This window comes from Ctenocephalides felis, unplaced genomic scaffold (genome assembly GCF_003426905.1).
Source record: "Ctenocephalides felis isolate EL2017-DRISC unplaced genomic scaffold, ASM342690v1 CF-g0.4_SCAFFOLD_02305, whole genome shotgun sequence".
Taxonomy (NCBI): domain Eukaryota; kingdom Metazoa; phylum Arthropoda; class Insecta; order Siphonaptera; family Pulicidae; genus Ctenocephalides; species Ctenocephalides felis.
In genome coordinates, this window is record NW_020538459.1 from 5493 (window position 1) to 22837 (window position 17345).

At 30.6% G+C, this 17345-nt stretch overlaps 1 protein-coding gene across 1 annotated transcript; it reads right to left on the reverse strand.

The window, feature by feature from the left end:
• Positions 1 to 690: 690 nt before the first annotated feature.
• On the reverse strand, positions 691 to 5808 carry LOC113380678. The gene is made up of 4 exons (XM_026619828.1): positions 5668 to 5808; positions 3176 to 4064; positions 2273 to 2650; positions 691 to 2153 (listed from the first exon to the last, which is right to left on the reverse strand). Exons 1-4 carry the CDS (start codon positions 5806 to 5808, stop codon positions 691 to 693), a joined length of 2871 nt encoding a protein of 956 aa, XP_026475613.1.
• Positions 5809 to 17345: the final 11537 nt, after the last annotated feature.

A 17345-nucleotide genomic window follows, 5' to 3' on the forward strand; every position in this document is an offset into this window, starting at 1 on the left:
TTACTCAATTACAGAAAACTAAAAGACAATGCTAATCTCAAAAACCTCAATATCACTGAAGATCGGACACCTAGGCAACAAAAATATTATCAGGGATTGAAAGTCGAGCTTCTAGAGCGCGAAAAAATAGTGAAAAAAATCTAAAAATTAAATATATCAATGGCGTTCCACAAATTGTAACTTTAAACTGATTTTGCCCACAGACAGTAATATCATTACATGCTATTATCAGAATGTTCGCGGACTAAATACAAAAATTTCTGTATGCCTGCTCGCAACATGCAACCTGGAAAATGATTTTGTCGCCTTTACTGAAACTTGGCTAAGGAATGATGTACACAACTCCGAATTCTTCTGTGACAGTTTTAATATCTTTAGATGTGATCGATCATATGGTGTTGATTTTTAGGATCTTGTTTTGATTGAATTTGAATTTACTTTTCGAAGGACCATATGTAAAACACTTAATTGAATAACTGTATATATTTATTTTATAAGTTATAATAGTATTTATAACAAATTTAATATGTTTTGATTATGTATTGATTGAATTGACTTTGATTTTTATAATTATCTATTTGATGATTTTTTGTTTTCTATTCGCATAACCGCCTGCTTTGATCGGCGCGAACATGCTCCCGCCTTTGAAATATAGATTTCAAAATGTTTGGTAATCTTCGTGAATGTGAATTAAGTTGTTGTTAGTGGTTTTGGTAATACACATATTCTGTGAACAGCACGCTTGAGTATTCCACCCTTTGTTTTAATTGTTACCACACGCACAATTCCATCGTCTCCTGGGTGCGTTTCAATGATACGTCCTAATTTCCACTGCATTGGAGGTAAATTTTCTTCCTTAATTACTACCATTTCCCCTATTTCAATTTGCTGTGATTGTTGCACTTGCCACTTCGTTCTACATTGTAACTCTGAAATATATTCTTTATGCCAGCGTTTCCAAAAATGTTGTACAAGTTTTTGGAGTCGTTGATATCGAGAAAGTTTATTGTCAGGTATATCAAACACTGACGGATCTGGAGTTGAAATCAAGGATTTTCCAATGAGAAAATGACCAGGAGTTAATGAATCATAATCGTTAGGATCGGAGCTTAAAGGAGAAATTGGTCTTGAATTCAATATTGCTTCGATCTGGGTCAGAACCGTATAAAAATCTTCGAAGGTTAAAATGGCGTTTCCTAATATTCGTTTTAGGTGAGCCTTGCATGACTTTATGGCAGCTTCCCAAATTCCTCCGAAATGAGGAGAATTCGGTGGAATGTGCTTCCATGACACACCTTCGTTTATCATTTTATCAGTAATCTCGTTTTGATTTGACTTTCTTTGTAAAAATTTATACAGTTCCTTTAATCCAGAAGCTGCGCCTATGAAATTCGTTCCATTATCTGAATATATTTCGCGAGGTTTGCCACGTCGTGCCATAAATCGTTTTAATGTTGCCATGAAACTATTCGTCGTTAAATCAGATACTAATTCAATATGAATTGCCTTCGTAACAAAGCATACAAACAAACATATATACGCCTTTAATTTTTTGTACCCCCTTGTTTGACGATCTCTTATTAGGACAGGACCTCCGTAATCTACTCCGCATATAAAAAAAGGTGATTGCGGTGTTACACGACTTTTAGGCAAATTACCCATTAATGGATGGATCAATGTGGGTTTTACTTTAAAACATGTTACACATTTTTGTACGATTGATCTTGTTAAATTTCTACCTCCGATAGGCCAATAGGTATTACGTAACGTATTTAATAGCATTTGTGCTCCGCAGTGATACAATTTTAAATGCTCATGTCTAGCTATCAGAATTGTTAATGGGTGATTCTTTGGTAGTATTATTGGATGGCATTTATCATATGCTAAATTAGAATTTTTTATCCGCCCCCCAACGCGTAAAATTCCATCTCTATCTAGGAATGGAGTTAGTGATTTTAATTTTGAAGATTTGTTTAATGCTCCCTTACTCATAATTATGTCTATGTCATGCTTGAATGTATCATGTTGTGATAGTTTTATTAAGGTTTTTAATGAATCATTGAATTCGTTAATGGTAAGTGGACCATGTAATCTTTTGTTCTTAATCAATTTAGAATTCTGATAGAATCGATAACAGAAGGCTACGACTCGTACTAATTTTTAAATGAAGAATATAATGAAAAAAATTCATTAGTATTGATTTTCGTGCAAATTAAATTTATAACTCTAATTTCTATATCAGTCTCTGGAATCGTAAGGTAATTAGTTGTACGTTGCTGTGTTTCAGTTAAATTTTGTAACCAAAATGGACTTTGCCACCATAAAGATGATTTTAATAAATCATGTGTGAAGCATCCGCGTGAAATGAGATCCGCTGGATTATCTTGCGATCGGACATGAAACCAATTGTTGGCGTCGGTTTTTGTTTGAATATCAGAAACTCTATTGGCAACAAAAGTTTTCCATTTGTAAGACGGAGATTTTATCCACGAAAGGGTTATTGTGGAATCGCTCCAATAGAATTCTTTATCAAACGCGATATTTAATGCCCGTTTTATTTTTTGCGTAAGATTCGCTAATAATTGTGCCGCACAAAGTTCGAGACGCGGGAGTGTGATATTTTTTAATGGCGCTACTCGAGATCTTGACGCTATTAATTTTATTTTAATATCAGAATTGATATCGATAGATCGTACATATATACATGCACCGTAAGCTTGCTCGGATGCGTCAGCAAAACCATGTAATTCGGTGGTTAGACGATTTTCACAAAATATATGTCTTTCAATATTTAAAGTTTTAATAAACTTTATTTCATTGCAAAACTGTTTCCATTTATTTTCTAGTTCTGATGGAATTGTTTCGTCCCATGATAACTTTAATCGCCATAAACTTTGAATTATTAATTTCGGTATAATAATAATTGGAGATAAAAAACCCATAGGATCATATATTTGAGCCGTTGTTGATAAAATTGATCTTTTATTCGCAATTTGATTTATGATTACATTGTTATAATCAAATTTGAAACTATCTGAAACAGAATTCCAATATATGCCTAGTGTTTTAATAGTTTGTTCGCCTATGGTTTTGTTTTTATTGTCCATGTTTAAAAGTTTTGGATAATTTGAATTAAGTTTATAAAGATTAAGTTTTGCTTGATTTAAAATGTTACAAATATTAGTTTTAATAGTAAATAGTTCGGATATTGTATCAGTTCCTGTTAATAGATCGTCAACATAAAAATCATTTCTAATGATTTCGCATTCTCTTTTGAAATTAGTTATGTTTTCTCTAGCTAATTGTTCTAAGCATCGTATGGCTAAAAACGGAGCTGAAGCTGTACCGTATGTGACTGTGTTTAATTGATATATTTTTATTTTGCTATTAAAATTATCCCTCCAGAATATTCGTTGCATCTTTCTGTCATTTTCGTGAACCAAAACCTGTCTGTACATTTTTTCTATATCGCCTGTTAGTACGAATGTATGCCTTCTAAATCTTAATATGATAGAAAAAATATCATTTTGAATTGTGGGTCCAACAAGCTGTACTTCATTCAATGACATACCCGTATCGGATTTACAAGATGCATCGAAAACTACGCGCAATTTCGTGGTTAAACCATCTGGTTTTAGTACTCCATGATGAGGTAAATAGAAACATGTTTTGGGTTCGATAGATTCTTTGACTTCGCTCATGTGACCTAGTGATATATAAGTATCCATAAAATTTTTATAATCAATAAATAGATTTTCGTTTGTTCGTAAACGATTTTCTAGTAAAATATATCGCTTGAATGCTATCTGTTTATTATTCCCTATATTTTTGATGTTATCTGTAAATGGAATTTTTACGATAAATCTTCCGTCATTTGCTCTCGTTGTATTCGAGATAAAATGTTGTTCGCATTGTTGCTCCGTCTTTGTGAAATGTTGAATCTCATTGCACGCTTCCAATTCCCAGAATTTATGTACTTGAGTTTCTAAATTAGATGTATGACAACATGTTGTAAACGAACTGGGGTTGTTGAGGGGTACGCTACCAGCAATGACCCAACCAAACTGTGTATTTTGCAATATTGGTCTATTTTTTCCTAAATGAATGTATCCTTTGCAAAATATACTCCAAAATATTTCCGCACCGATTAATATATCAATTTTGTTGCCTTTATTAAATGTTGGATCAGCTAATTTAACATAATTTGGAATATTCAAAATATTTTTATTGAATGAAATTGTCGGCAAATTATTTGTTATATTATTCAAAATAAAACAAGACACGTCTAATGAGAAGTTGTTAACGCATGATTGTAAAGTAATTACTGTTTTTGAATCAATTTCCGTTGAATTTTGATTGATTCCTTGGACTGACATATTAATCGGATGTTTATGCAGACCAAGTTCATTAGCAAAACTTCGCGTGATGAAATTGGATTGTGATCCCGAATCTAATAGAACTCTACATGCTCTATATTTGTTATTACAATCTAATACTTTTATCAAAGCAGTAGATAAAAGTATTTGACTTGATTCGTTTCCGGAATGACATGAAATATTTTGTGGTGCATTTACAGTTGGTGGTTGGTTTGAATCTGCGTGTAAAAGACTATGGTGATTTGAATTGCAAAAGGTACAGCGACTTAATGATAGGCATTGTTTAACATTATGATTATATCGTAGACAATTAATACATAATTTTAGTTCCTTTGCTTTGTTTAATCTATCTTCTGTAGATAGTGATCGAAATTTTGGGCATTTGTATGCCGAATGATAAGGCCCTTTGCAAAACAAACAAATATTTTTATAATTAGTAGATGCAGCGTAAGATTTTGTTGATTTAACATAATTATTTTTTATGTCCTTAAACTTATTGAAATTTCCGGTTCTTGTCTCAGTTGGGTTTATAGCTTCTAACGTCATACAGCGTTGATTTAGAAAGCTATTGAGTTCGGCAAATGTAACTAATTCTGACCCTCTATTCATGAGCATTTCCCACTCTTGGTGAGTTTTTTTGTCTATTTTTGTCATGATTAAATAATTAATTAGAGCGTCCCACTGGTCTACCGGTTGTTGCAACATTTTTAGACATCTTAAATGCTTATTAAACGTATCTATTAAATTGCGAAGATCCTTACCCGATTCATTGTGCATGGCTGGATGATCAAATAATTTTTAATATGGTTATTTACGATTATTTTCTTGTTTTCAAACCGCGTTTTTAATAAGTCCCACGCAATAATATAATTATCGGCCGTTGCCGGTAGTGATTCTATGAGATTAGCAGCATCCCCCTTTAGGCACGATTTTAAATAATAAAACTTTTGGGCATTGCCTATGTTTGAGTTTTGTGAATTAAACAAGAAAATGAATCGTAAAATTGTAACCAGTTTAAATAAGAGCCGTCAAACTGAGGCAAATTAATCTGAGGCAATTTAATGTTGTTAAGACTATTTGTCATATTAGAATCATTAAAGTTGTTTGAATTAATATCTGACTTATTTTGTGCTATTTGACTGAATTTTAATAAAGTTGATAGGCACCTTTTATATTTTTCAAAGTATTCATCTAATTCGATATCCATTAACTTATTTATTTCATCTTCGTCTTCTAATAGCGTTGTTATATTGATAATGGTGTTTTCAAATATTTCAAATAATGGCCTTACCTCTTCGACATGGCTGTTTATATCTAAAATATCTAACTCAGAAGTAGGTGTTTCTGCCATTTGTTTGCATATTTTCTCATATCTTGTTAATCGCGATTTCATTCCTCTTTGCTTCAGTTTTAATGATTTTAACGATTCCATTTTGACGTGGATTATAATTGTAAAAATGGTTAGTTTTAAGTGACCTGATTTCTGCTCCTTTGGCTCCAATTGATGTCTTGTATCTTCTTCGACTGCTGGATGTCAATCCGGCTCGAAGGACCAATGATTTTTAGGATCTTGTTTTGATTGAATTTGAATTTACTTTTCGAAGAACCATATGTAAAACACTTAATTGAATAACTGTATATATTTATTTTATAAGTTATAATAGTATTTATAACAAATTTAATATGTTTTGATTATGTATTGATTGAATTGACTTTGATTTTTATAATTATCTATTTGATGATTTTTTGTTTTCTATTCGCATAACCGCCTGCTTTGATCGGCGCGAACAGGTGTCAATAATAAATATCGTGGCGGTGGTGTTCTTCTTGCCGTGAATAAAAATATACTTGTGAACCCTTGGAATTAGACTGTATTCAGTATACGTATACATTAAATTGAAGTAATATGATCATACTATGCAGAAGTTAGAAGTTAGAATTGAATTATCAACAATATTATACATCCGTATATCTATTCTATTTCACACTCTATTCAACGTATTTTTGTAAACTTATATATATTTTATATACTTTGTAATCTAATCTATTAATTTTTACACAATTCAATTTTTATACTATACAATATCTTCCATCGATAGATATTGTTGGCTGCAAGTGCATTCTTAATAAATTGTGTATATTTGTGTTTACAGTATATGTGCCACCTGATGTATCATCTGAAGATTTTGAAATATTTCTTGAACTCTTTGAATCTCATATCTCTGGTAAAGATGTCTTAATTTTAGGTGACTTTAATGTACCTCATTTTGTCCAATATTCGCATAATTTCACTAACACAAAATGTAACTCTATCTATAATTTTATGAATGTCTTAGGTCTCAATCAATATAATCATATTATCAATATTAGTAATAGATTGTTAGATTTAGTTTTTAGCTCATATAACTGCAATATTATCCATGAGAGTATGCTACTTGGACAAATACTATGAATCACCTGATGCTATAGTAGATGCATTTAATTCATACTTTACTAGTGTTAATCAACCCAAGCTAGATATGCCTATTTCGTTTGATCATAACAATAGAGTAATGGTTGATATTGAGAAAATTGATTCTAGTTGTGTGCAAGTTGCAATGGCAAGTTTGAAAAATTCTAAAACATTTGGATTTGACGGTATTCCATCATTTTTTGTACGTGATTGTTCAACTGTTCTTTGTGATCCACTTGCATTTTTATTTAATCTGTCATTGAGTACAAAGACTTTTCCGAACTGTTGGAAGATCGCGCATATAGTACCAATTTTTAAACATGGCGACTCATCTAATATTACTAATTATAGACCCATATCTTTATTATCTAATTTTGCTAAAGTTTTTGAAAAAATTGTATTTAATAAACTAATTCCATCGATAAAATATTTAATTTCTAATAATCAGCATGGTTTTATGCCTGCTCGTTCCACAACTACTAATCTAATATGCATTAAACAATTTCTTGCTGAAAATCTTGACATTAACGGACAAGTTGATATAATTTACACTGATTTTAGTAAAGCTTTTGATAAAATAGATCATAATATACTTCTTGCTAGATTATCTAAAATTGGTTTTAATACTTCACTTACTTATTTCTTTGAAAGCTGTCTTCATAATCGTAAACAGTTCGTTTTTCTTAATGAATTTTTGAGTAACTTTGCAACTGTCAGCTCGGGTGTGCCCCAGGGGTCCACCCTTGGTCCTCTTTTATTTAATATTTTTATCAACGATATATCGGAAGTAATTAATTGTCCTCACCTATTGTTTGCAGATGACCTCAAGTTATATCTTAAAATAAACTCAATAGATGACTGCCTAGTAATGCAATCTCAACTAAATTCATTTCACTCCTGGTGTGTTCAAACTAAACTGGATCTGAATATATCCAAATGCAAAATTATTAGTTTTACAAACAAGCGCGTTCCGACGCATTTTGATTATAAAATTTCTGACACCTGCATAGAAAGGTGTGATAAAATATCTGACTTAGGCATTATATTTGATTCTAGTTTGACTTTTACAGATCACATATCTAATATATGTAGCAAGGCGCAAAAATCATTAGAATAGAATAATATTAAGAAACTGCAAGAAATTTGAATCTAATCTGTCACTAATTGGCATATACTATGCAATTGTACGTTCAAAGCTGGAGTATGGATCAATCATTTGGTATCCTAACCATAGCAATAATTCAGATGCGATAGAGAAGCTTCAAAGAAAATTTATAAAATATCTATACTTTAAAACGCACAAAATTTATCCTGAACGTGGTTTCGACCACAATATTTTACTTTATACATTCTGCGTATCATCTCTTGCTACACGTCGTTTCACTGATCGTATTTGATCACTGATTGTATTTTTCACGGTCGTATTTTGTTCCTGTATAAACTATGTAATAATGCCACAGATTGTCCTCAAATTCTAGACCAACTATCCTTTAAAGTTCCTAGACTCTCATTTCGAACTCAAATGTTTTTCAAATATCCTACTCCTAAGACTAATGCTTTATTAAACTCACCTATAGTGCTAATGTCCTATAATTTCAACTCAATTAATAAAGATATCGATATTCACAATACTTCAGTAAAACAATTAATTACCATCTGTACAAGTTAATCTTGATATTTTGTCACGAATATGTTATTTCCATCATACATAATTTAGTTTTACCGTTAAGAATTTTTTTTTAAGAGCTTTTTATTTTGTGTTATGTATTGTTATGTTATGAATTATATTATGTTATGTGTTGTTATATCATATATTAGTAAATTTATATTATTAAAATATGAATATTAAAATTGTATTTTTAAGTCCTCCTGGAGCTACTCTGTGGGCTATATGATGAATAAATAAATAAATAAATAAATAAAGTATTTGTACAAACACAATTTACAAAATTCATTTTCAAATGTATCTACAAGCTTAAAACAATTATTGACCATGCCTGTATCAGTTGCGTCTGGAGAACGTAGTTTTTCTAAATTGAAAATCATAAAAAATTACCTACGTACTTCCATGACGAAAGAACGTATGAGCAATCTTTCAATTATCGCGATTGAAAGTGAAATTGCTGAATCTTTAAATATTCACGAAGCAATTGACGATTTTGTCAGTAAAAATCCCGTAGGATTAACTTTTAATATGTACTTTATTTAATATAATTGCTTCGTGAAAATTCAGCAATTTCACTTACAATCGCGATATTTGAAAGATTGAAAGATTTCCCTAATTAACCGGTAACCTAACCGAAATAATTTTATGAAACCGGTTAATTAACCAAAAACCTTTACTATTTTCAATATCAATAAATAATACGTAGGATTTGATTTTTTTAAATCAAATAATTTTAAATTGTCACTGAGCGACACCTAGGATTTTAAATTATCGTATTCCTATGTTCTTTATGTTTGATAATTTTGTCTGTGATTATAATACCAATACCATAATTACTTTTTTCATGTTATTATTAAAGTAAGTAAATTAATTCTATTTTGTATACCTCCAAAGTTGCAAGTCAGCCCAGATCTGCCATTGGCCACTGAGCTTTGTTATCCTAATTTTTTAGTATAGATTTAAGGGTTATTCCTTGTTCTTTATGTTCGATAATTTTGTCTGTGATTATAAAACCAATAATTTTTTTCATGTTATTATTTTTGTTTAAATTTTAAATAAAACAGTACGAAGATAGGTACTATTATCATATTACAGTATGAAGATAGGTACTATTATCAATTTAGTCGAACACCCCATCCTTCTCTCAGATAAGCAATTTTAACCTTCCAAGTTATCCCTAATTCGCACGATTTTAATAAACAATTCATATCCTCATCATCTCATTAACTCCGTCACTACCAATAGACTCAAGGTTCTCAATAGTATGAATTCTTCTTCTTTCCCTATTAAAATTTCTAAAGACAATAATTTTATCGGTAACGTTTGTCTACCATATATAAAAGAACTTATCCCACTTACACAAAAGAATATCACAACATAAAAACAATTCCAAAAACAAAAACCAATCTAAAACAATGCTGACAGATCACATTAATGACCTCAAACATAACATAAATTTTTCAATCCCACAATCCTACATTTCGAAAGTAACTTATTTAAGAGAAGATTTAGCAAAGAATGCCTGATATCATTACACAATGAGGCAGCAACAAATAAAAGAACCGACTGCAATTCGCTTTGCAATGACTATATATAAGGTGACCTTACGTCCCGGATTGGCCGCGACAGTCCCTGTTTTCCGCCTTGCATCCCGGCTTTTTCTAAAAGTAATATTTGTCCCGGTTTTAGGTGTTTTGTCCCAGATTTTTAAAAATGTATTGATTGCCAATATTTTTTTTAAATATATTTTAGAAAATTTGAACCGAAAAAATGTGCATGTAGGTTTTTAGCTCATCAACAGCCAACCCCGAATCCGTCCCGAATTACATGAAAAAAAAATATGGTCACTATATAATAATCGTTGACCATTTTTCAAAATGTCATCAAATTTGAATGAAGTGAGTATTTTATTATTTTACCAAAAACATGTGTTTACCAGTCTTTTTTATACGTTCACAAAAATTTTATAAACATAGTTAAGACGATAATAACTCTGTACATACTATAATGTGACAAAAAAATCATATAGTTTTGAGTGTTCCAATTATTAACACTGATGACATCAAATTGTATGTCATAAAACATTTCAAATTAAAGATTATTTTATAAATCTTTGTTTTTTCTTTGTTTGATGTATCACACTTAAAGAACTATATATATATAAGTGTGTGTATATATACTTTTAAAAAACCTACATCCTTGTCACCCAAGACTATACAGTCTTTCTATATTTAAAAAACTTAGATCCTTATCACATCACTCGTCCTAAAACACATAAACCAGATTTGCCTTTGCGTCCCATTATTTCAGACATCAGCTAACTTTTAAATTATCAAAATATCTTAACAACATAACTCCTGTCACTAAACAATACACATTCTATTTAAAAAAATCCTATGAATAGCTCACAAATAGCTCACAAACTACAAGTAACCTCAGTTCCAAAAGACAACACACTAATCAGTTTAGACGTAGCCTCTCTATTTACAAATGTACCTTTTGAACTTATTCTTGAAGCTATAACTATTAAATGACATGACACATCTACTCACACCACAATATCCTTACACTGGTTCAGAGAAACAAAATTTATTATATCTAATACCTATTTTGAGTTCAACAACATATTATGTTCAACCGTTCGGTACCCCTATGGGCTCCCTAGTTTTCCCCTATTTAGTGGAAATAACACCAACACATTGAATCAATAATTTTCAAATTTTATAATAAACAAATTCTTCATATTGTGGACGAACAACTTTTTCCAACAAATGCCAGATGCAGATTTACCTGGTAAATTTATACAAAATATATGTATGACTTTAACCAAGCAATCATTCTCTTATAAGTGCTCCTCTAGCATTCAAATTTAAATCTAAAAATACTTTGTTAGATGGAATTTTATGCACAAACAAGAGTAAGATACTAAAAACTTCTTTAGTATTGCACCACTAAATAACTATAAAAACTATGAGCAATCAAGTGTTTTATTATATGATAATATCTATAAATTTATTTAACAACTGTAATTAGTTTTTGTCAACTTAATGCCAGTCATTTTGACTAGTATTAAAACAAAAGGGATATTCAAATGGGTGGTAAATCCAGTGATGAAAATTGAAAATTGAAAGAACCAGCATAAGTAAACAAAACCATTTAAGATAGAAAATATATAAATAATAAAATGATATCAGATCATCAAGTTTTATCGTTTTAATTAATATTGGAGAAAGCAAACCAATATTTTTTGCCAACTATTGACAAAATGTGTCTTAAAAAGTTTCAAAAATTACAACCTATTTAAATATTGTGATCAGATTAACTCTCTTATAAAAAAACATGCAAGAACTTACTGAACTCGATCCCTTTCTCAAGTTACCTCGAAATGCTCTTAAATAGAGGATGATTTTGTTATGTAAAAAATTCCTCATGTTGAATAGTATTTCTTCACCGACGCCTAAAAATAAAAATTATTATAATATTTGATTTAAAAAAATAAAGGTATTAGGTTGTTCAAAAAGTAGTTTCAGTTTTTATAGATTTTTTAACAAGTCATTTTTGTGAAATAAAGAAACACTGAATTAAATTATATATTGGCCATTTAACTCACACATCTTCATTCAAATTTCTAGAAATAGTGTAATACTAGAATCATAAATTTTGTGGTTGTTATTAACAAAAAACTGATAAAGGTGCTTCTTGACCCCCTTATTTGAAGTGAAGGTTTTATAGCCTAATAATTTTTTTAGTAACAAAAATAAATAATAGTCCGATTATGACATGTCTGGAGAACACGGTGGGTATGGCATTGTGTCACATTCACGGTATAGAAGTTGAGTATAGTTCATTTTCCATGAAGTATATCATATAGTTTATTCAGCTGATCACAGCAGGCATCCAAATTTACCATTATGGTATCTTGAAATAACTGAAAACAGACATGACTTAAAATCTCACCAAACATAAGCATCACCTGTTTCTGGTAAATATCGGCTTGCAACTGGTTTGAGAAATTTCTTTTTTGTTTCATGAGCAATTGCATGAGATATATTGTATTCAACCTATTTTTCATTCCTAGTGGTAATTTTCTTCAAAAACCAATCATTTTCAGCATGTTTCAGAAGTGAATCGCAGACTTTAATGAGGCACCACTATGGAAACCTGGGAAACACATACATTGAGCTTAGATAAGATCCTAGACCTTTCGAGTGGTTTGAATTGAATTTGATCATTTCTATCATTTGTAATGTTTTCTACAGTCAAACAGTAAAATATGTCGGCAATGCAGCTAATTGTTTCCATATTTACAGAGACAGCATCCAACAACAACTGTGCATTATTGATCAGCATTTTTCACAAACCTTAATACAACCTTAACAAGTTTCAAATCATATAATAATTATAGGGCTCAGGTGTTATGTTAGTTTAAAAAAATACAATTAAATATGTGGTAAAACAACGAAACTACTTTCCAAACAACCTTATATGATTTTAAATAGTATCAAAAAGAAAGAAAAGATGAAATGCCCACAAAAGAAATTGTTAAAATATATTTAACATGTGCTTTGTCATAACCTCACCCTGGAATTGTAACAATTTCGAAGAACAACGAAGTACGTACTCACTTAACAATCATAAATAAGACAAACAATAAGTTTAAAATTAAATTAAAAGCGAGGCACATAAATGAATATGAAATTCACAAGCAAATGCAGAATAAAATGCTGCCAATGTTCTTCTTCTTTATGCTTCATTCACTAATTAATCTAATAAGGTTAATGATTAATTCATTAAAATACAAACCATAAGCCTGTAAATAATTATATCGCCAATTAAGGTCATTCATCGTCCATTAAAGCACTGAACTTAAACAAAATAAAATTAATATCCAAAACCCTAGGCAATATAATACCCAAAACAGACATGTTAAAACACATCCGAAGCACCGAATGACATAAATTACGTTAAACGAAGAATAACGAAGTAACTCGGAAAACAAATGTAAGAGTGTCGGCACACTACCATAAAGCGGCGTACGACAAACGTAATGATAAAACCCAAAAACCTAAGCATAGATAAAATTATTATTTATATTTATTATTATATAATTATATGAGTATAATACTTATTTAATTATGGATATAGTTTGAAGAGACGTTAGTAATGAATTTACTAATTAATGATTAAATGTAACCAATTTTTAATAACTTCTTGAGTAGATTATAGTTTTATTTGGAATATTTAACGACGAGAATTGGAACATTTGTAGCTCTTCTGGAAGTGTGTGAAATCAAAGAATTTATTTAGATACAAAAATTTATTTAGCGCTTTATTATAATATTTTAGTTGTTACTTGTTCAAGAGTTCAGGACTAACTAACTTATATTTTTACATGTTTAAAATATTTCCAATATTTCTAGTTTTATGATAGCTCGCCGAGGGTACATGAGCTATCATAAACTTTTATTAAGGGTTGTCTTGCAGATGTACAAAATATTCGCAACATTTACCGTTACTTGGGATTATACATCGTTCGAATGAATTTACTTATGGCTAATATTTATAAATATAAAGAACACAATTCTCAACACCTCCATCGTGAAAATTAAGCCGTCCTCGGCTTATTACATAACATTAGCGAATTTCAGGTTGTGATTAACTTGTAACAACTAAAGACATCAATTTTTATTTATATTTTAGTAAATCAAAACACTTAGCTAAACCTTAACATTAATATTATAAATTGGACTATTTTTTTAAATTCTAGATTTACATTTACATTACATATTTTAGATTTAATTTATTTGTGAAAAGAAATATTATTTTTATTATTATTATTTAATCAATAAAATTTAATTGATAATTTGATTTATGTGATAATTAACATTATTCTATAAGATTTATCAAATTAATTAAATGCAACTCAATAATAAGATTTTTTTTTAGAAAATTTGATAAAGATTATGTTACTATTATATGTTACTTCACTCGTTTGGTATAAACTTTTTCAATTTGTTGTTGTGCACTTGTACATGTTTATTATGGATCAAAATGGTACTATTTATACTATCGGTTTTTAATATTTTAAAGGGACCTTTCCATAGGGGCAAAAGTTTTTTGCATCGCCGCGGATACGGAGTTTCATCTCTCAAAAGCACATACTCATCGATCTCAAAGGTTTCAGGATTCAAATTTTGATCATAGTTACTTTTAGTTTTTTCTTTATTACTCAGTAAATCCTGTCGAGCGAAACTATTCGCGTGCGATAACCGCGATTTTAACTCATTAACGTAAGTGTCGTAGTTGTATTGAAATATAGGTTTTGCTATAGACAGTGGTAATTCTATTTTCCTACCAAAAACTAACTCGAAAGGTGTGTAATTTGTCGCGTTATGTATAGTTGTATTATGGATAAAAACTGCGTATTTTATGCATTTGTCCCAATCTGTTTGAGTTTTGTTAATATAAGATCTCAAGTTCTGAACATAATCCCTATGGATCCTTTCACATGAGCCATTCGACTCAGGTCTGTACGGGGAAGTTGTTATCTTTTTAATTTTTAGTAATTTGCAAACGTCCTTGAATAAATTGCTAGTAAACGTGGTGCCTTGATCAGATAGAATTTCCTTAGGAAAGCCAAATTTTAAAATAATTTCTGAAACAAATGCATTTGCGACTGTCGAACTTTCTTGATTACAAATGGGGATGGCGCCTGCATATTTCGTTAAGTCGCATATAAATGTCAACAAATATTTATTTCCGGAATCAGAAACGGGGTAAGGGCCGCAAATATCAATACAAATTTTTTCGAAAGGCTCGCGGGCTGTTGTTGTTATAACTAAAGGTTGCCTTGTTTTCTTACATACTTTATTTTTTGACAATCAGGACATTTGCTTACATATGATTTAATTTGTTTTCGCATTTTTGGCCATTTGTATATGCTACGTATTCTGCTGAACGTTTTTTTATGGCCCAGATGACCTCCCGTATATTGTGATCTATGAAATTGGTTTAAAATCTTACTTATCTCATCCGGTGTTAGGTTTTCAATAATTTTGTCATAATAAATTTTTAATTTTATGTCGGTGTCTCTGAAAATGTATCGTAATAAAATTCTAAAATTTTCTATTGGTATGTGGCAAAAACTTTGAAATTGTGCGGGAGCTGGAATAGCAATAGATTTAATATTTTCTTGAATTAAATGAGCTTTTAGATTTAAGAGGCAATGGAAAAAATCTTCAAGTGTTGGCTGGGAATTCATGTTATTTACAATTGAGTAAAAAATTTGTTTTTGAGAGTAGTTTAAGTTGAAAAAATCGTGTGTTCCGTAATTAGCCAAATTGTTATTAATGTTACTATGTTGGAAAAAATCGAAATATTTAGTTAATTTATCATCGGGAGTTTGGTTTTTTATCAGGAATATCAATGCGGATTCTTCATGTTTTAGGGATGTGAGAAAAACTTCATTCGATTCCTCGATATTGTTATTAATTATAACCGAGGTTTTAATAGTATTTAAAAAAATTTCAAAATTAATTTCGGAATTAAAATTGCATCTGCATAGAAGAGAAAATTTTGGTTTAGAATCGATAGGAATAGGTGAAGTATTTTCATTAGATGCTAATTCTTGAATATCAAAAAATGAGCGAGATAAACTATCAGCATTCGTATTAGATGATCCAGATTTATAAATTATATCGAATTCATATTCTTCTAAAGAAAGCCTCCAGCGCATTTGCCGTGAATTTGGATCTTTACATTTGTACAAGTAGATAAGGGGCATGTGATCGGTGTACAATTTGAATGGTAAGGTCGGAAATGTTTTATGCTCCACACGATTGCTAAAAGTTCTTTGTCTATAGTAGAATAATTTTTTTCTGCGGGGTGCAAGGTTCGCGATGCATATGCAATTGGTAAATCTTTTCCTTCGACATTTTGAGATAGAACCGCGCCTAATGCAAAACCGCTTGCGTCCGTGGTTAATGAAAATTCTCGATCGAAATCAGGATACTGGAGTAAAGGTGGATTTATTAGTTTTTGTTTAAGTTCGTTAAATGCAAGTTCACACTCTTGGGTCCAATTAAATTTCGCGTCCTTTTTTAATAATTCGGTTAGAGGTAATGCAATTCGGGAGTAATTTTGTATAAACTTGCGGTAGTAACCGGACAATCCTAAAAATATTTTTATTTCTTTTTGATTGGAAGGAGTGGGAAAGTTTTTGACTGAGGACATTTTATCAGGATCAGGAGACACACCGTGTGCACCGATAATATGGCCTAAATACGTAATTTCGTGTTTCAAAAAATGACACTTATCGGGTTGCAACTTTAGATTGTATTGTCGTAATTTTTCTAGCACTTCTAGTAACTTGGTATTATGTTCTTCAAGTGTTTTCCCGTAAACTATTATGTCGTATAAACTAGAGTTCTAATTCCTTGTATGCCCGATAAAACTCTATTGGTCAGTCTCTGTAAAGTCGCCGGTCCGCCCTTAAGTCCAAACGGTAAACGTTTATACTCAAAATGTCCGAAGTCAGTAGAAAATGCAGTTTTTTCTCGGTCAGTTTTATTTAGTAAAATTTGATGAAAGCCTTGAGCTAAATCTAGAGTCGTGAAAAATCGTGAGTTACCTAGTTGGTCAATAATGTCAGTGATGTTTGGTAATGAGAAAGCGTCCGATTTTGTAATTGCGTTTAATTTTCTGAAATCGACGCAAATCCTCCATTTTTTATTTCCGTCAGTATCAGGTTTTTTGGGGACAATAATTAAAGGAAAATTCCAGGGACTTTGCGAATTTTGAATAATATCGTCTGCTAACATCTGTGAAACTTGTCGGTGAATTTCTGTTTTAT

What these genes read in the sequence shown, in the direction of transcription:
- LOC113380678 (XM_026619828.1), bottom strand. Translation starts at nt 5,808, where the DNA reads ATGGAATCGTTAAAATCATTAAAACTGAAGCAAAGAGGAATGAAATCG. An exon ending in TAAACAGCCATGTCGAAGAG is followed by an intron (nt 4,065 to 5,667) that starts GTAAGGCCATTA and finishes CAAAATACACAG; the next exon opens with TTTGGTTGGGTCATTGCTGG. An exon ending in TTTAACTGAAACACAGCAAC is followed by an intron (nt 2,154 to 2,272) that starts GTACAACTAATT and finishes TTTAAAAATTAG; the next exon opens with TACGAGTCGTAGCCTTCTGT.